Source organism: Pseudorca crassidens, chromosome 11 (genome assembly GCF_039906515.1).
Source record: "Pseudorca crassidens isolate mPseCra1 chromosome 11, mPseCra1.hap1, whole genome shotgun sequence".
NCBI classification, from domain to species: Eukaryota; Metazoa; Chordata; class Mammalia; order Artiodactyla; family Delphinidae; genus Pseudorca; species Pseudorca crassidens.
This window is the reverse complement of record NC_090306.1, coordinates 84,775,681-84,796,397: the sequence shown is the minus strand read 5'-3', so window position 1 is coordinate 84,796,397 and position 20,717 is coordinate 84,775,681. Positions and strand designations below refer to the sequence as shown.

At 36.0% G+C, this 20,717-nt stretch overlaps 1 protein-coding gene and 1 pseudogene across 16 annotated transcripts in view; one reads left to right on the top strand and one right to left on the bottom strand.

Annotated features, from left to right (window-relative positions):
• Positions 1 to 20,717, top strand: part of ANKS1B (ankyrin repeat and sterile alpha motif domain containing 1B) — a 1,163,282-nt gene that overhangs the window by 152,428 nt on the left and 990,137 nt on the right. For all 16 annotated transcript variants that reach the window (XM_067697640.1, XM_067697639.1, XM_067697638.1 and 13 more), the window contains exon 2: positions 13,384 to 13,464. In XM_067697640.1, coding sequence (XP_067553741.1) covers positions 13,384 to 13,464 — 81 coding nt within the window. The remainder of the gene's footprint in view (positions 1 to 13,383; positions 13,465 to 20,717) is intronic.
• LOC137202307 (glyceraldehyde-3-phosphate dehydrogenase-like) lies at positions 449 to 1,360 on the bottom strand (annotated as a pseudogene).

Genomic DNA, 20,717 nt, shown 5'->3' with positions numbered 1-20,717 from the left:
AAGAAAGGTCAGAGTTCCCTATATTTTTTACAGAACTTCCCCTAATTAAACACAATTTTAATTTTAGTAGCTTTTTTTGTAGATTTCATGGGATTTTTTACATACATGACTGTGTTGTCTTCAAGTAAAGATAGATTTTCTTCTTTCTTTACAATCTGGATGTCTTTTATTTCCTTTTCTTTTCACTGCATTTCTAGCCACTACATTGGCTAAAATCTCTGGTACAAAAAAGTTTTTTGACTGCGTACGTTATAGTTATTGGTGGTATATGACAAGGTAGGGCTCTCTGAGCCCCTCCCATTCTTTAAGTGGTCTGAGATTGAAACTGTATTGAGAATGGGAGATTCTCAGTGTGTTGGGGGATTGAGTTGGCGCAAGGACTCCCCAGCAGCTGAGCATATCTCTATTCCTCTCATGTTCTCGCTGTGGCTGGTGGCCCAGAGGGCTTTTACTCCTTGGAGGCCATGTGGATCATCAGTCCACTGCCCTATTACTGTAGCCAAATCCATGGTCCTACCAGGAAATGAGCTTGACAAAGTGGTTATTGAGGGCAATGCAAACCACGGTATCAAGGGTGAAAGAGTGGGTGTCACTGGTAAAGTTTCAGGAGACAGCAAGATTTTCAGTGTAGGCCAGGATGCTCTTTAGTGGGCCCTCTGATGCCTGCTTCACCAACTTTTTGGTGTCATTATATTTGCAACTTTCTCCAGATGGCAAGTCAGATCTATGATCATCATACTGTTGGTGGGGACACAGAAGGCCATGCCAGTATGCTTCCACTTCACCTCAGGGATGACTTTGCCAACAATCTTGGCAGTGCTAGTAGATGCCAAAATGATGTTTTGGGAAACCCTGTGGCTGTCACTGTATAGTTTCCCAGAGGGGCCATCAATTTTCAGTCTTCTGGGTGGCAGTGATGGCATTGACTGTGGTCATGAGTCCCTCTATGATGCCAAAGTTGTCATGGTTACCTTGGCCAGGGGTGCCAGGCAGTTGATGGTGCAGGAGGCATTGCTGACAATCTTGAGGGAGTTGACATACTTCTCATGGTTTATGCCCATCACAAACATGGGGGTTTCAGCAAAAGGGGCAGAGATGATGACCCTTTTGGCTCCACCCTTCAAGCGAACCTTAGCTTACTCCAAGGTAGTGAAGACATGAGTGGACTTCACCATATATCCAGCAGCAGCATCACCCTGTTTGACATTGGCAGGATCTCATTACTGGAAGATGGAGATGGACTTTTCATTGATGACAAGCTTCCCAGTTTCAACCTTGACTGTGCCATCAAACTTGCCATGGGTAGAATCACATTGAAACATGTAGACCATGAAGTTGGGGTCTATGAAGGGTCATTGACGGCAACGTTTTCACTTTGCCAGAGTTAAAAGCAGCCCTGGTGACCAGATATCTGATACAGACAAATCCATTTACTCCAATCTTCACTATCATGTCTTAGCGATGCAGCTGGCACTGCACAGGAAAATCAGCTGTCTGTTGAATGAAGAAAAACAGAGAGCCTCGGGAAACAGACATAACTTGCCCTGTTCTTGATCTTAAGGGGAATACATTCAGTCTTTCATCATTAAGATTATGTTAGCTATAAGTTTTTTGTAGATGTATTTTATAGGTTGATGAAATTTCCTTCTATTCCCAGTTTAGTAACAGTTTTTATTAGGAATTGATGTTGGAATTTGGCAAGTACTATTTCCATATCTGTTGAGATAATAATGATTTTTCTGTTTTAGTTTGTTAATATAGTAATTTATGAATGTTAAAACAAATTTGCATTCCTGAAATAAACTCCATTTCATCATGGTGTAGTGTTCTTTTCATATATTGTTGGATTCAACTTGCTAGAATTTTGCTGAGAATTTTTGCTTCTGTAGTCACGAGTGATATATTGATCTGTAGTTCTTTCTTGTCATATGTCTTTGGTGTCATAGAATATTAGGCAGTATTTGTGGCTCTTCAATATTTTGGAATGATTTTTGTAGAACTGATACTATTTCTTCCTTAAATATCTGGCGTAATTCCCCATTGAAACCACCTGGACCTGGACGTTTTTATTTTGTTTTGTGGGGAATGTTTTGTAACCACAAGTTCAAGTTCAGTTTCCTTAATAGATGTAGGGCTATTCAGGTGATCCTATTTTTAAAAATGAGTTTTGGTGGTTTGTGTTTTTCAAGAAACTTGCCCATTTCATCTAAGTTTTTTAATTTATTGGTATAAAGTTATTAAAAATATTTTCTTACTGTTCATATTTTTAGAATATGTAGTGATATTACCTCTCTGCTCCTAAGTTAGTAATTTGTATCTTCTATTTTAATCCTTATCAGTTTGCCTATAGATTTTTAAATTTTATAGAGTATTTTAAAGAATCACTTTTTGATTTCATTGATTGTCTCTATTGTTATCCTGTTTTCTTTTTCACTGGTTTCCTTTCTTCTGCTTACTTTGGGGTTAATATGCTCTTCTTTTCCTGTTTCTTAAAGTGGAAGCTGAGGTCATCAATGTGGGACCTTTCTCTGATCTATCAGTGTCATTTTAATACTATACATTTTTCTTTAGGTACTACTTTAGTTGCATCCCCAAAGTTTTGATATTTTGTGTTTTCTTTCTCTTTCAGTTGTAAATACATTCCAAAATCTTTTTGATATCTTCTTTGACTTATGTATTATTCAGTTTCTAATATTTGTGGATATTAAAGATACCTTTTGGTGAACGATTTTTAATTTAATTGGAGTCAGAATATAGTTTTGTGATTTGAATCTTTTATTTTATTTTTAAATTTTTTTAAACATCTTTATTGGAGTATAATTGTTTTACAATGGTGTGTTAGTTTCTGCTTTATAACAAAGTGAATCAGATATACATATACATACATCACAATATCTCCCCCCTCTTGCATCTCCCTCCCACCCTCCCTATCCCACCCCTTTAGGTGGTCACAAAGCACAGAGCTGATCTCCCTGTGCTATGCGGGGGCTTCTGACTAGCTATCTTTTTACATTTGGTAGTATATATAAGTCTATGCCACTCTCTCATTTCACCCAGCATACCCTTCCCCCTCCCAGTGTCCTCAAGTCCATTCTCTATGTCTTTATTCCAGTCCTGCCCCTCGGTTCTTCAGAACCATTTTTTTTTTTTTTTTTTAGATTCCATATATATGTGCTAGCATACGGTATTTGTTTTTCTGTTTCTGACTTACTTCACTCTGTATGACAGATTCTAGGTCCATCCACCTCACTACAAATAACTCAATTTCGTTTCTTTTTATGGCTGAGTAATATTCCACTGTATACATATATGCCACATCTTCTTTATCCATTCATCTGTCGATGGACAATTAGGTTGCTTCCATGTCCTGGCTATTGTAAATAGAGCTGCAGTGAACATTGTGGTACATGACTCTTTTTGAATTATGGTTTTCTCAGGGTATATGCCCAGTAGTGAGATTGCTGGGTCCTATGGTAGTTATATTTTTAGTTTTTTAAGGAACCTCCATACTGTTCTCCATAGTGGCTGTATCATTTCCATTCCCACCAACAGTGCCAGAGGGTTCCCTTTTCTCCACACCCTCTCCAGCATTTATTGTTTGTAGATTTTTTGATGATGGCCATTCTGACTGGTGTGAGGTGATACCTCATTGTAGTTTTGATTTCCATTTCTCTAATGATTAGTGATGTTGAGCACCCTTTCATGTGTTTGTTGGCAATCTGTATATCTTCTTTGAAGAAATGTCTATTTAGGTCTTCTGCCCATTTTTGGATTGGGTTGTTTTGTTTATATTGAGCTGCATGAGCTGCTTGTATATTTTGGAGATTAATCCTTTGTCAGTTGCTTCATTAGCAAATATTTTCTCCCATTCTGAGGGTTTTCTTTTTGTCCTGTTTATGGTTTCCTTTGCTTTTCAAAAGCTTTTAAATTTCATTAGGTCCCATTTGTTTATTTTTGTTTTTATTTCTTTAGGAGATGGGTCAAAAAGGATCTTGCTGTGATTTATGTCATAGAGTGTTCTGCCTATGTTTTCTTCTAAGAGTTTTATAGTGTCTGGCCTTACATTGAGGTCTTAATCCATTTTGAGTTTATTTTTGTGTATGGTGTTAGGGAGTGTTCTAATTTCTTTCTTTTACATGTAGCTTTCCAGTTTTCCCCGCACTACTTATTGAAGAGACTGTCTTTTCTCCATTTTATATTCTTGCCTTCTTTATCAAAAATAAGGTGACCGTAGGTGCGTGGGTTTATCTCTGGGCTTTCTATCCTGTTCCATTGATCTATATTTCTGTTTATGTGCCAGTACCATACTGTCTTGATTACTGTAGCTTTGTAGTATATTCTGAAGTCCAGGAGCCTGATTCCTCCAGCTCCATTTTTCTTTCTCAAGATTGCTTTGGCTATTTGTGGTCTTTTGTGTTTCCATACATATTGTGCAATTTTTTGTTCTAGTTTTGTGAAAAATGCCATTGGTAGTTTGATAGGGATTGCATTGAATCTGTAGATTGCTTTGGGTAGTATAGTCATTTTCACAATGTTGATTCTTCCAATCCAAGAACATGGTATATCTCTCCATCTGTTGATATCATCTTTAATTTCTTTCACCAGTGTCTTATAGTTGTCTGCATACAGGTCTTTTGTCTCCTTAGTTAGGTTTATTCCTAGGTATTTTATTCTTTTTGTTGCAAAGGTAAATGGGAGTGTTTTCTTAATTTCTCTTTCAGATTTTTCATCATTAGTGGATAGGAATGCAAAAGATGTCTGTGCATTAATTTTGTATCCTGTTACTTTACCAAATTCATTGATTAGCCTTAGTAGTTTTCTGGTAACATCTTTAGGATTCTCTATGTATAGTATCATGTCATCTGCAAACAGTGACAGTTTTACTTCTTCTTTTCCAGTTCGGATTCCTTTTATTTCTTTTTGTTCTCTGATTGCTGTGGCTAAAACTTCCAAAACTGTTTTGAATAATAGTGGTGAGAGTGGACAACCTTGTCTTTTTCCTGATCTTAGAGGAAATGGTTTCCGTTTTTCACCATTGAGAATGATGTTGGCTGTGTGTTTCTCATGTGTGGCCTTTGTTATGCTGAGGTATGTTCCCTATGTGCCTGCCTTCTGGAGGGTTTTTATCATAAGTGGATGTTGAATTTTGTCGGAAGCTTTTTCCGCATCTATTGAGATGATCATATGGATTTCTCCTTCAATTTGTTAATATGGTTTATCACATTGGTTGATTTGCATATATTGAAGAATCCTTGCATTCCTGGGATAAACCCTACTTGATCATGGTGTATGATCCTTTTAATGTGCTGTTGGATTCTGTTTGCTAGTATTTGTTAAGGATTTTTGTATCTATGTTCATCCGTGATATTGGTCTGTAGTTTTCTTTTTTGTGCCATCTTTGTCTGGTTTTGGTATCAGGGTGATGGTGGCCTCATAGAATGAGTTTGGGAGTGTTCCTCCCTCTGCTGTATTTTGGAAGTGTTTGAGAAGGATAGTTGTTAGGTCGTCTGTAAATGTTTGATAGAATTCACCTGTGAAGCCATCTGGTCCTGGGCTTTTGTTTGTTGGAAAATTTTTAATCACAGTCAGAATTTCTGTGCTTGTGATTTGTCTGTTTATATTTTCTGTTTATTCCTGGTTCAGTCTTGGAAGGTTGTCGTTTTCTAAGAATTTGTCCAATTCTTCCGTGTTGTCCATTTTAGTGGCATATAGTTGCTTGTAGTAATCTCTCATGATCCTTTGTATTTCTGCAGTGTCAGTTGTTACTTCTCCTTTTTCATTTCTAATTCTACTGATTTGAGTCTTCTTTTTTTTCTTGATGAGTCTGGCTAATGGCTTATCTTCACAGAGAACCAGCTTTTAGTTTTTTTTGATCTTTGCTATTGTTTTCTTCATTTATTTTTCGTTTATGTCTAATGTGGTCTTTGTGATTTCTTTCCTTTTGCTAACTTTGGGGTTTTTTTTTGTTCTTCTCTAGTTGCTTTAGGTGTAAGGTTAGGTTGTTTATTTGAGACGTTTCTTGTTTCTTGAGGATTCTATTGCTATAAACTTCCGTCTTAGAAGTGCTTTTGCTGCATCCCATAGGTCTTGGGTCATCCTGTTTTCATTGTCATTTGTTTCTAGGTATTTTTTGATTTCCTCTTTGATTTCTTCAGTGATCTCTTGGTTATAAGTAGTGTATTGTCTAGCTTCCATGTGTTTGTGTTTTTTACAGAGCTTTTTCTGTAATTGATATCTAGTCTCATCGCACTGTGGTCAGAAAAGATACTTGATACGATTTCGATTTTCTTAAATTTACCAAGGCTTGATTTGTGACCTAAGATATGATCTATCCTGGAGAATGTTCCATGAGCACTTGAGAAGAAAGTGTATTCTCTTGTTTTTGGATGGAATGTCCTATAAATATCAATTAAGTTCATCTTGTTTAATGTGTCATTTAAATTTTGTGTTTCCTCATTTATTTTCATTTTGGATGATCTGTCCATTGGTGAAAGTGGGGTGTTAAAAGTCCCCTACTGTGATTGTGTTACTGTTGATTTCCCCTTTTATGGCTGTTAGCATTTGCCTTATGTATTGAGGTGCTCCTACTTTGGGTGCATAAATATTTACAATTGTTATATCTTCTTCTTGGATTGATCCCTTGATCATTATGTAGTGTCCTTCTTTGTCTCTTGTAATGGTCTTTATTTTAAAGTCTATTTTGTCTGATATGAGAATTGCTACTCCAGCTTTCTTGTGATTTTCATTTGCATGGAATATCTTTTTTCATCCCCTCACTTTCAGTCTGTATGTGTCCCTAGGGCTGAAGTGGGTCTCTCGTAGACAGCATATATATATGGGTCTTGTTTTTGTATCCATTCAGCCAGTCTGTTTCTTTTGGTTGGAGCATTTAATCCATTTACATTTAGGATAATTATCACTATGTATGTTCCTATTACCATTTTCTTAATTGTTATGGGTTTATTTTTGTAGGTCTTTTCCTTCTCTTGTGTTTCCTGCCTAGAGAAGTTCCTTTAACATTTGTTGTAACGCTGGTTTGGTGGTGCTGAATTCTCTTAACTTTTACTTGTCTGTAAAGGTTTTAATTTCTCTGTTGAAGTTGAATGTGATCCTTGCTGTGTAGAGTAATCTTGGTTGTAGGTTTTTCCCTTTAATTACTTTCAGTATGTACTGCCTCTCCCTTCTGGCTTGCAGAGTTTCTGCTGAAAGATCACCTGTTAACCTTATGGGGATTCCCTTGTATGTTAATTGTTGTTTTTCCCTTGATGCTTTTAATATATTTTCTTTGTATTTAATTTTTGATAGTCTGATTAATATGTGTCTTGGCATGTTTCTCCTTGGTTTTATCCTGTATGGGACTCTCTGTGCTACCTGGACTTTTTGAGTCTTTTGTTTCCCATATTAGGGACGTGTTCAACTGTAAAATCTTGAAATATTTTCTCAGTCCCCTTCTTTTCCTCTTCTTCTGCTGGGACCCCTATAATTGGAATGTTGGTGTGTTTAATGTTGTCCCATGGGTCTCTGAGAGTGTCCTCCATTCTTTTCCTTCTTTTTTCTTTATTCTGCTCTGCGGTAGTTATTTCCACTATTTTATCTTCGAAGTCACTTGTCCGTTCTTCTGCCTCAGTTATTCTGCTATTGATCCCTTCTACAGAATTTTTAAGTTCATTTATTGTGTTGTTCATCATTGTTTGTTTGCTCTTTAATTCTTCTAGGTCCTTGTTAAACGTTCTGGTATTTTCTCCATTCTTTTTCCAAGAATTTGGATCATCTTTACTATCATTATTCTGAATTCTTTTCCAGGTAGACTGCCTGTTTCCTCTTCATTTGTTTGTTCTGGTGGGTTTTTACCTTACTGTTTCATTTGTTGTGTGTTTCTGTGTCGTCTCATTTCGCTTCACTTACTGTGTTTTGGGTCTCCTTTTCGCAGGCTGCAGGTCCCTAGTTCCCGTAATTTTTGGTGTTGCCCCCAGTGGCTAAGGTTGCTTCAGTGTGTTGTGTAGGCTTCCTGGTGGAGGGACTAGTGCCTGTGTTCTGGTGGACGAGGCTGGATCTTGTCTTTCTGGTGGGTAGGACTGCATCTGGTTCTGTGTTTTTGGGTGTCTATGACCTTATGATTTTAGGCAGCCTCTCTGCTAATGGATGGGGTTGTGTTCCTGTCTTGCTAGTCGTTTGGCATAGGGTTTCCAGCACTGTGGCTTGCTGGTCGTTGAGTGGAGCTGGGTCTTAGCCTTGAGATGGAGATCTCTGGGGGAGCTTTCACCATTTGATATTACATGGAGCCGGGAGGTCTCTGGTGGACCAATGTCCTGAACTCGGCTCTCCCACATCAGAGGCCCAGCTCTGACACCCAGCCAGAGCACGAAGACCCTGTCAGCCATATGGCTCAGAAGAAAAATGAGAAAAAAAGAAAGAAAAATAAAATAAAGTTATTAAAATAAAAAAATTATTGAAAATTTAAAAAATTAAAAAGTAAGAAAAAAAAGGAAGAAAAATACAATGGACAGACAGAACCCTAGGCCAAATGGTAAAAGCAAAGCCATATAGACAAAATCATACAAAGAAGCATACACATACACACTCACAAAAAGAGAAAAAGGAAAAAAATATATATATATTAAAAAAAAGGAAGCGAACAACCAAATCAATAAACAAATCTAATGATAATAAAGCCTAAATAGTAAAGTAAAATAAACATAAAACCAGAAACAAATTAGATGCAGAAAGCAAACCTCAAGTCTACAGTTGCTCCCAAAGTGTACTGCGTCAATTTTGGGATGATTAGTTGTCTATTCAGGTAATCTACAGATGCAGGGTACATCAAGTTGATTGTGGAGATATATCCGGTGCTCCTGAGGCTGCTGGGAGAAATTTCTGTTTCTCTTCTTTGTACTGCTCCTGGCGTTCAGAATTTGGCCCTGCCTCTGCGTGTAGGTCACCTGAGGGTGTCTGTTCTTCGCTCAGACAGGACGGGGTTAAAGTAGCAGCTGATTAGGGGGCTCTGGCTCACTCATTTGGGGGGGTGGGAGGGGTACGGAATGTGCGGAGAACCTGCAGTGGCAGAGGCCGGTGTGATGTTGCAACAGCCTTAGGCACGCCGTGCGTTCTCCTGGGGAAGTTGTCCCTGGATCACAGGACCCTGGCAGTGGCGGCCTGCACAGACTTTTGGGAAGGGAGGTGTGGATAGTGACCTGTGCTTGCACACAGCGTTCTTGGTGGCTGCAGCAGCAGCCTTAGCCTCTCACGCCTGTCTCTGGTGTCCACGCTGATAGCCGTGGCTCGTGCCCGTTTCTGGAGCTCATTTAGGCGGTGCTCTGAATCCCTTCTCCTTGCGCACCCCGAAACGGTGTTCTCTTGCCTCTTTAGTAGGTCCAGATTTTCCCCAGACTCCCTCCCGGCTAAGCTGTGGTGCACTAGCCCCCTTCAGGCTGTGTTCACACAGCCAACCCCAGTCCTCTCCCTGGAATCTGACCTCCGAAGCTTGAAGCTCGAGCCTCAGCTCCCAGCTCACGTCCGCCCCGGGTGGAGGGGGCAGACAAGCCTCTCGGGCTGGTGAGTGCTGGTCGGTACCAATCGTCTGTGCGGGAATCTCTCCATTTTCCTCTGCATCCCTGTTGCTGCGCTGTCCTCCGTGGTTCTGAAGCTTCCCCGTGTCGCCCAACCCCCGTCTTCACCAGTGAAGGGGCTTCCTAGTGTGTGGAAACTTTTCCTCCTTCACAGCTCTCTCCCAGAGGGGCAGGTCCCGTCCCTAATTCTTTTGTCTGTGTTTTTTCTTTTGCCCTCCCCAGGTACATGGGAGAGTTTCTTGCCTTTTGGGAAGTCTGAGGTTTTCTGCCAGCGTTCAGTAGGTGTTCTGTAGGGGTTGTTCCGTACATAGATGTATTTCTGATATATTTGTGGGGAGGAAGGTGATCTCCAAGTCTTAGTCCTCTGGCATCTTGTACGTCTCCCTTCTGAATCTTGTAGATTTATTGAGATTTATGATCCACAATATGGGATATATTGGTAAATGTCTTGTGTTCACTTGAAAAGAATATGTATTCAGGTATTATTGGGTAAGTGTTCTATAAATGTCAGTTACGTCAAATTGGTTGGTAGTGTTATTTAATTCTTGTATACCCTTAATGATTTTCTGTTTACTTGTCCTATCAATTATTGAGAGAGACGTATTGAAATCTCCAGGTGTCAGTGACTAGGTCTCTCTCTCTTTGCAGTTGTATCAGTTTTTTGCTTCATGTATTTTGAAGTTCTGTTGTTAGAGGCAAAAAACACTTAGGATTCCCATATTCTTCAGATAAATCGACATCTTTGTCATTCTGAAATGATTTTCTTTATCCCTTGTAATATTCTTAGCTTCGAAATCTGGTTTGTCCAATGTTAATATAGTTATTCAGCTTATTTTGATTAGTGTTAGTATGATTTTTCTGTCCTTTACTTTTTTTTCTATTTGTATCTCTATATTTAAAGTGAATTTCCTTTAGTAAGTATATAGTTGGGTCTTACTTTCTTTAATCCAGTCTGATGATTTTTCTTTTTTCATTGGGGTGCTCAGACTATTAATAGTTAATGTAATTATTGATATGGTTATGGTTATTGATATGGTTAAATCTGTCATCTAACAATTTGCTTTGTATTTGTCTTATGTATTCTTTGTTCCTCTTTTCTGCTTTTTTTTTCTTTTGCCTCTTTTGGATTTTTTTTAATGATTTCATAAATTATTTTAAATAAGTACATTCCATTGTTTTAACACTTCTGTTTTACCTGTGGCTTATTTATTCATTAAAAATAATCCTTTATTTGATTTTTAAATTTATATAATTTAGCACACATTTATTAAATAGCTGTTGTATTCAGTACTTAGAGAAAGAGTTATTGGAGTAGGTGAATCTTGATCACAGCTTTGAAGGAATGGTAAGGTATGATTGGTTAGAGAATCTATTGTAGGTTAGTAGAAGGGCATGATTAAAGGCACAGCGGTGGAAATTAATAGAGCAAGATGGGTGAGCTAGCAGGAGGAACAAAAGTATAAAAATTTTAAGAATGTAATAGGAGATTGAAAATGCTTCAAGGATTGATTAAAGAAAAGGATTGGTAAAAACCTAACAATCTTAATGAAATTGTAAAACATATGCACATTTTATAACTTTACTTGTTTAACTGTCACTTTTTTTATTCTCAGGAAGTAAGCTACCATTAAAGAAAAAACCACTGAATTGAAATAAGGTTAAGATCAAAATAATGTTAAATCCTTACAACTGACTAATTATATTTGGCCATTAATTTCTTCAAGACCTTTTTAATTACCAAATAAATTGTTTAACTCTTATGTAACTTGATTGTTTTTTTTTAACAGTTTCCTGTTTTAAATTGTATAATGCTCTCTCTTGGTTTTATTTACTCTTGGACAACTCTCAATGTCCTTCATATAACCTTTTTCCTGTGCTGGACCCTCCAGTATTGTTAATATCCATGGTTCTATTGTCTGTCCCATATTTTTCTTTCTTTCTTTTTCCTCACAATGTACTTTCATATAGTTCTCTGACAGTTTCAGTGAGGGCTGGGAGGTTTTCAGATTTTGAGCTGCCTTGAACTTTGGACTGTCTACCCAAGTCAGGTTTGATTTTTTTTTTTAACCAGTGATTGATAGATTTTAATTAATATCAACCTTTGAGAAAAGGTTTCACCTTGCCCCCATATACAAATTATCCACTGAGGTATTTGAGTCTGATGGCCTCCCTCTTAAAGAGTCTGATATCAGGCACTCCCTTGGTTTTACCTTCTATTTAATAATAATTTGTTCTAACAAATTGTTGAACTATGTTCTAACAAATATAATAGATGCTAGTACTATGTTCAACTACTGCCATAAGAGCTTTGTAGGTATTGATTTATTTGATTCTCACAGCATTATAAGGTAGTACTATTATTATCATCTCTATTTTTCAGACGAGGAATTGAATTTCAGAGAGGTTAAACACTTCATGCAGGGCTACCCCCAGCAAGTAATGGAGTCAGGTGTTTGAACTCAGGTAGTCTAACTTCAGGGCCATGCTTCTAACTAGATATTTTTATAATCTTCTGGAAATCCTTCCTTTTATGTAAGTATGTCAGATAATTAAAATTCAGTGTCTCCAAACCTGAAGTTATTGTTTGCTTTCCATCTGCACTGTCTTCCCCAAGGAAATTTGTTTCTCTTTTCACATCTTAGTTAATGTTGTCGTTTTCCTTTTGGTCATTTAGGCATTAAATTTGAGTCATTCTCAAATGATTCAGAAAGTGCTACTACTTTCTCCTTCCTTCAATTGATCCCTGCATCTTATTGATTTGTCCTTTTAATAACTGTTGAAAAAGTACATTCTGTTCATTTTCATTGTCTCAACTTAGTTAAAGTCAGTTGTGATCTCTCATTTGGAATAGCTATTCATTCTCTTCTCAGAGATGCTTGTGTGCTCTCTGGTACCTTGATTATCTTAGCACTCTGTAATTGTTAGCTTATGTGTCTCTCTTCTCCATTAGACTCTGTTCTCGTAAAGAAGGACCGTGAATTATGATTTTGTACTCTCAGTGCCTAGCTTAATATGTCACATACAATTGGTGTACAATAAATATTTTGTGAATACATGAATTAGTTTGTCATTAGATGTTAGTTTTGATGGCTTTGATAACTGTTTTTGTTTTGTTTTTTATTTTGGTCTACTTTTGGAAAAGTGTCTTTCAATGCCTAATTTTTTCAAAAGCTGTACATAGTTTCTGTAATTGTAGTGATCAAGGATAAAATGGATTCTTTCATGTAGTTACATGTTATCTTCAGAATATATTGTATAGTAAAATAACTTCAAAACTGTTAGAATCTTTTTATGGTTTGTGATAGTCCAAATCTTTAATTATATTTTCAAGAATGAAATATGTATTATATTCACTTAGTAGCAATGGAACAGAAAGAAGTGTTTATATTCTTTACCTATGCAAAAATATAATTTATATAAACCACTGCCATCTCAGAATGAGTGTGTTAAAAAGGAGTAAGCAGGTGTCATAAATCTTTATTCTTGGTAAAGAATATAATAGTTGAATGTTAATTGCATCCAATATTTAAGTAATGACAGAAAGTGATAGGGAATTTTTGGGTCCAAATTTAATGCATGGCAGTGGGCCTGCATTTACTAATTTCTGAAGGTAGCTATATTCCCTGATAATTTCCCTGCATCAAATAAATGAAGATATTGTTCTGAGGGGAATGCACAAAAGGTGGCAGTTGTTTTCTACATAAGTAAAATTTTCATATGCAACATGCTGCTGACTGTGGGACTATCAGGCTTCTTTTTGTTTTTCAAAGAACCATTCTGCTTAACTGTTAACTCTGTGCTTGTGCTTTATTTGCAGCATCTGGCGAGGCCCCAATGTGAACTGCACAGACAGTTCGGGTTACACTGCTTTACACCATGCAGCCTTAAATGGACATAAGTAAGTGCCACTTATTTGGACTGGAATCTTTGTGTATTTAGTTACATGTGATGAAGTTAATTATGTCTGATGGTACCTGTCTCATGTTGCCATGAGTCCCCTGGGCTTAGATGAATTTGGAGAGGCACCAGGTGTTCAATACCTGACAAGTTGGAAGTGGTAGGAATGTTGCTGAGATGATTATGTGCAGAGTGTAAGTCAAGTCAAATATCACACAGGGAAAATGGAAGAAGTGACAGAACCATGTTAGTCGTGTGTACCTTTGGTGAGGGAATGGGATACCTCACTTAATGACACCTCCCTACTTTTTTGGGTGTCTTCACCAAATATGGGATTATTCACTAGGAGTGAACTCTTTAATAGAGTCTTGCTGTTATAAGGCATAGGCACTTACATGAACTACTTCAAAATCCTCAAACTAAGCTAAAATGCTTTGTCTTTGTCCTTCATGGATGGTCTTTCAGGTTTTAAACTTCTTTAACCTGTTTTTCAGAAGGAAAGTGACCCTGTTCATGTGTCTCCCCTCCTATGTGTTTTTCCTTTGCTTTAATGATTCAAGTTAGTCTTTTCAGATCTGGATCATTTCATTTCACTTCAGTTTTATTAGATGTGGTAATTACTGCCTTAAAAGTGCTAGTTACCTTTTATTTTCACACTTAACATTTCTTTCATTCTGTGAATTGAGACACAAGGGACTTAGTTATACTTGATCACATTTTAAGGCCTTAAAGCTCTCATGGAAGAAACATCATTTTTGTCATTATTTATCATTATGACATTTTAATCTAACTTATTGCATAAATTGAACATTATCATTCTGTTTGAAGAATCATACAAATTATATAAAATACCATGAACTGAATGTTTCATCACTTAGATTTTTAGTATTGGAATTCCCAAATTATATTTCTTTTCACCCACTCCTGATTCTTTATTATATCAACTTATACCATCTAACTTAGAACTTTTTATTTTGCCGAGTGTTTTTCAGCTATATGCTATCCTTCTGTAGAGTGGAAAATGTGTCCAGATCCCTAACATCTGAATCTTTTAAAGGAATTACTATTTATTCTTCTTTGTACCTGAGTCATCAGGAGTGAAATCTATTAAATAAGCCCAAGCTGGCTTCTTTGGCCATCTTAGTTGTAGATTCAGGGTGGTACCATATTTCTTAGTTCCAATGGGGAAGACAAACTATCAAATGTAATGGACAGAAGATCTTGAGCTTGACCATTTGAGCTATACAACTTTTCTTGTTCTATCTCAGCTTGGCATTGTAAGTATTTCTCAAAATAATATTGTCCCCAAATACACATATCGCTTCTTGATTTTCAGTGAAGTTTTTAGTAAATGTTACTGGTTTATACATGACATCCTGTGAAGTTCTAACCATTGAGATATATTTCTCTGAGGCCTCTTGCATAATCCTTTTTTTTTTTTTGTGGTACGCGGGCCTCTCACTGTTGTGGCCTCTCCCGTTGCGGAGCACAAGCTCCGGACGCGCAGGCTCAGCGGCCATGGCTCACGGGCCCAGCTGCTCCGCGGTATGTGGGATCCTCCCAGACTGGGACACGAACCCATGTCCCCTGCATCGGCAGGCAAACTCTCAACCACTGCGTCGCCAGGGAAGCCCTCTTGCATAATTCTTAGTTTTTATTGGCAGTATACAAAGTGAGGATAATTTAAGTGATTGAATAGCAATCATTAAAATTATCAGAAAGAGATGAGGCTTTGACTGTATATCTTTTAAGATCTCTTTAATTGCAGATGTTCTCTGAGAATTGTATATCTCTGCTTTGCTTTTATATAAAGGTCTCATTTATCTTTTCTTTTAAACTCTTTCTAGAAAGATTTTGCTTAGTGTCATTCTGTAGGTATTGGAAAAAAGCAGGAAAATTCGAATCCCATCTCTCCCTCCCTGCTAGTTATGTGACCTTGAGCCATTTCATTAACCTATTTAGGCCTCAGTTCAGTGTACTGAATACAGTGGCTGCATATTTTTTGTTGTTACTTCCAATTATAACATTTTATGATACACTGTTTTATTATTGTTTGCGGCTCAGTTATGCACTATGATGTTACAATTCTGAAATTTGGATTTTCATCTAGAGTATAAGATTTCTTGATTTTAAATGAGTTAAGTTACCAAGGACTTTTAAAATTAGAGATCATTTATTCTACCCTGCCCTCCTCACTTCTTTCATTTTATAAATGGAGAAACAAGACCATTCTGGATGACTTAGTGGCCACTTAGTTATTAAGGTGGGGCTGTTTCTAGAGTCTAAGTGTTCCTGGTTCCAAGTGTATGCTTTTACCAGTACTTCACATTATATCCCCTCTGTGGCTGTATGCACATCAGTTTTCTAAATTCTTGTTGGTTTTTCTCTGTCACGTTATGTATTTCTTGTTCCCGTTATCAACAAGTAGTGTGTTCTCATGGAATGCTGGTTTAAATATTGGCATAAGAAAAGATATTTGACAGATAAAAAAGTGTCATAGAATATACCTCAGAGCCAGAGGAGAATGGTTTTTCTTTTCTTTGTCTTTGCTATTCTCACTTAGCTTAGGTAATAAACTATTGTGTTGTATTCTTCCCAAGCAAAAGATATTTTTTTATGTCATAGACATTCTTCTGTGTCAGCATAGAAACACATCATTTCTATCTTTATTCCTGCTGCTTTATATCCATCAGCTCTAGGTTGTTTTCATAAGCATTACGATTTCTAGGCTGAAGTTCATGGAATTATAGAGCTGGAAGAAATATTACAGAGTCCTATAGTTTATTCTTTTGCTTTGGGCACACGCTTTCCCCTTCCCTCCAATATATAATCTATGGCCTTGTGACTTCCCTGGTGGTCCAGTGGCTAAGACTCCGCACTCCCAATGCAGGGGGCCCGGGTTCGATCCCTGGTCAGGGAACTAGATCCCACATGCTGCAACTAAGATCTAGCATGCCTCAACTAAAGATCCTGTGTGGCACAACTAAAAGATCTCACATGCTGCAACGGAAGATCCCACATGCCGCAACGAAGGTCCCATGTGCCACAACTAAGACCCAGTGCAGAAATTAAAAAAAACTATGGCCTTCATACTACATATTAAGCCTGTATCCTCTTTATTTTGTACGTTTTATTGGGAGTTATTATTTATCAATGGTAGTTAATCCACAAGTGGAGCAGCATTTTATACCTGAAATACATTATTTTATAATGAACAATTCATCTCCACTTAGCCACATCAGGACACAATAGAAAATGTAATGTACTCTGGTGATTTCTGAGTCATTTGTAATTACAGATTAGAAAATTTTTACCTTCAAATGATATAAAAAACATGGTCAGTAGAACAAATTTAACTAGTGATGATTATAAATAAATTATTTCAATAGATAGGCTAGAGATTTTTCTCTTTTTCAAAATACGGAGGATTCATTGTCTCGCTCATGTATTTCTACTGCAAATTTGATTCACTTAATTCTCTTCTGAATAGCAATTAGCCAGGCTTCCTCCCTCCTTCCCTCACTCCTTCCCTTACTCCCTCCTTTCTTTTCTTCCTTCTTCATGCCTTTCTTATTTCCCTCTCTTCCTCTGTCCTTCTTTTCTTTCTTCTTTCCTTTCCCCCTGTCTTTTCAACTAATAATCTTATCACTCCCTGTAAGGTTTTACTAAACCTGTATATTCATGTTTCATTTCAATTCTCCTTCTTTTCTTAGCAACTTGCTCCTTTTTTTTTTTAAAGTTCCATCTCATTAAACTATGTTGGGTACATTGTAATTCTTGGCTACTGTTTTGGAAAATGTCAGTACTAAATTGTTATTGTATCTTTGAAATATGTATGTTATTTGTTATGTGCAGGGTTAAAATATTTTCTATTCTCACTTCTCATTCTTTAAATATTTAATGCTTGAATCCTAGACTCCATTATCTATAATCCAAATTGTATCTCAAATTGTATCTCGAATCCACATAGTAAGCTATCTGCTGCACTTTTGATTTGCTCAGAGTAGGCTTTCTAATGAAAGAAGGGTACTTCCTCTAAAAATTTGTTTAATCTTGTCCATGAAATTGCCCTTTGAGTCACCTACAAATATCTTTGGTTGATTGCTTCTTTCTTGGATAAGGCTATTAACTAGTTAAACTTTGGCTTTATTCACTCTATCTGGAAATCTGTGAGAGTGAATTCAGTATATAAAGGAGCTCCAGTTAGAAAATGGAGTGTATTGTCCTAAAGGCTTTTGACCATGTTGAACAAATTTTCAACTTTATTTTCATTAAGAAGAAGTAAAATCTTCAAGAAAGTGTGAAATCAAGAGGGCCTTCATGAATTTGAGAATTTCATTAGTTTGTTAATACTACATCCATATGAAGATGATTTGCATTTATTTCAAAATTCTTTGCATTACCAACAAATACAGGAGGATGGAACAAAATAAATGTCTTTGGTTAATTATAGGGAAAACTTGCTGTTGAGGTAAAGAAATTTGAGTGTTGAATCTTCCCAATTAATTTAATTTTGCTCAGAACATATACTGAACTTCTTAAAAGACATTTCATGTTAATCAGAAGTATTATTTATGTCTGTCAGAAAATGAAACAACTTAAACATAGTAGCAAAAGTCAATACTTTTAGAATTCCTGTTTTTACCTGAACTTACATATATTAGCCTCAAGCTACAAAATGTTGCAGTGATTTAAGTTGGATTATTATTAAATTTAATTTGATATTTTTGTTTTTTTCCTGGGAAATGGAATTATTTTTCCTGTGATTTCATCAACTACATTTATTTTAGTGTTTTGGAACATTTCTTATTTATCAAACGCTGTTAAGAAAGAATGCCACTTTAAGATATAGGGATTACTTCTTTGCTTGCTATTCTGTAGACAGTGTTCATTAATATAACTTAATATTTCATGCCAGGTAACCAAGTATGGTCAAAATATTCATTTCTGGATACCTCTGGAAGATATAAGATGCAACTTAAATAAAAATTTAAAAATAGGTGTTAACTAGGCTTATTATGGTGATTGGTTTGCAGTATATACATATATCAGATCATTATGTTGTATACTTGAAACTAAAGTCCTGTTATATGTCAATTATATCTCAAAAACAAAACAAAAAAAACCTTGATTTGGTGGGATCCTGTATTAACTACTCTTCTTGTTTAGACATTAAAGAAAGTACCTGAAATTTAATTTGCTCTTGATGAGCCTGGATGAAAAAGGCCTGTATAATACATATTGCTTGTCATATACAAGGGATATACAGTCATAAGAAATTAATGACACTATATTGATTAATATTTTGCTTAAGATTCAGCAAGACTAACAGGCACTTATTTGAGCAAAGATATAACTTTATATTTCACAGATATGTTTTCACGTTAGAAATCTGAGCTCAACCAGTTTATTAGCTGGTATCTCTGAACAAGATGACAGTCTCAATTAAATAAAAATTTAAAAATAAATTTAAATTTAAAAATAAATTTAATAAGATATTTATTTAATAAAATGAATAAACTTCAAAAAACTGAAATAAAAATAATAGTATTTATTTAGGAGATTGGTGTTCACCAAAGATAATTTCATAAACATGAAGGTTTTTCTTTTCTGATTTAGATGATAGTAATACTATACAATACAAATGATCAGTATTATTCATTTTTTTCACTATGTCATACATCTTCCTGATAGATAAAGAATGAATGCATATCACATACATTATTAGAAAATGTCAACAAAAATTGAGCCAAATAACAAATGAAATTCTGAATGGTTTGAGTGAGAGTAAAAGAAAATAGTATTGATGATCCCATCAAACTTTTCTTTACTCCCAGAAAGGAAATGGTTTTAGAAATTTCAGACTTTTTTTTTTTTTGCTTAGGCTTTGAGGGATGAAATTAAAACCCTTCACGTAATTGTCTTTCTTGCTATATGAATTTGGAGAAGGCTGGTTTTTTTTGTAGGATAAATCCTACTTGTTACATCCAGGTATTTAACTGTGCTTCCTTTGGTATTATTTTAACTTTTATTTAAATGCTGATATATTTCAGTTAAAAAAAATCACTAGAATTGTTCAATCTTGCAGTAAACTGCTTTAAGAATAGTTTTTGATTGTGTACCGTTTTGTAGTCATTTTCCTTTCTCATTTGATTCACACCAAAACTCTTTGAGACTGGCAACAATATGTAATCTCTAAATTCTATTTTAACAATATCTGAAAGAGAGACAGAGGTTATTTGAATTGTCCAAGGTAGCCAAGTTAGTAAGTACTAGTGGAAAGTTGGGACTTCAAACCAGATCTTCTGATTCTCAGCTGCTTTTGTTATTCATAAGTATTGAATTCTTTTTACCACTTTGTAAGTTATTTATCTCAGAATGGATGACCCTATATAACAACTTTTACGTAGCAGAGAGGTGAGAAGAAGCATAGAAACTGGACAAACTTCAGGTTTTCTTCTGATTTTCAGACTGTTTTTGCCAAAGGTGATTTGAAGGAAGCATTTTTACTTTTAAAGTATTTTATTTTTATTTGGGGCAAGAACTAATATTTGTATAGTGTTTTACTGTTTATTGAGTGGCTTCTCTTTTATGTTCTCGTTTACTGTTCTTACCAGTCTTGAGCAACAGGCACTATTATTATTATTTATATTATTTTCTACAGGAAAGAAAAAGAAAAATGAGACTAAATAATACTCTAGGGGTCATATCATTAGGTAGTTTGCATAGCTGAGACTTTAAATTCAAGTCATTTAAATTGAAAGCTTATAAAATAATACTGATTTTAGAAAAGAAATGTTAAAATGAGGTTTATTTTTATTTTCTCTGAAATCTTATCATTAGAAACTGCGTCAGTGATAGTATTTGTCTCATAAATGAATTTCCCTCTTAAAATCATTTCTTAGCCTTGGAGGAGGAAGGTGAAAGAGTGCACAAGTATAAATAACACACATTCAAAGTATGTCCTGTGCCATGGCTAAAAGTTATTAAATTTTTTTTTCAACCTTGGGCTTATACTGCAGGGTCTCTTTCCTACTGTGCTGCTTTCTCTTTTATATGTATCTTCAATCCCTTATTCCAGTTCTCTGTAGGGATGCCGTGTAAACTCCCTAAATGTCTCTTGGTAGTATAACTTCTTTTTTGTAAACAGGGAGTTTGCTTGCACCTCAACTCTTCCTTCAGACTAAATCTCAGATACAGGTTATCTGGAAATACTCCCTTTTTGAAAAAGATGAGAGGAGGTATTCTTTTAAG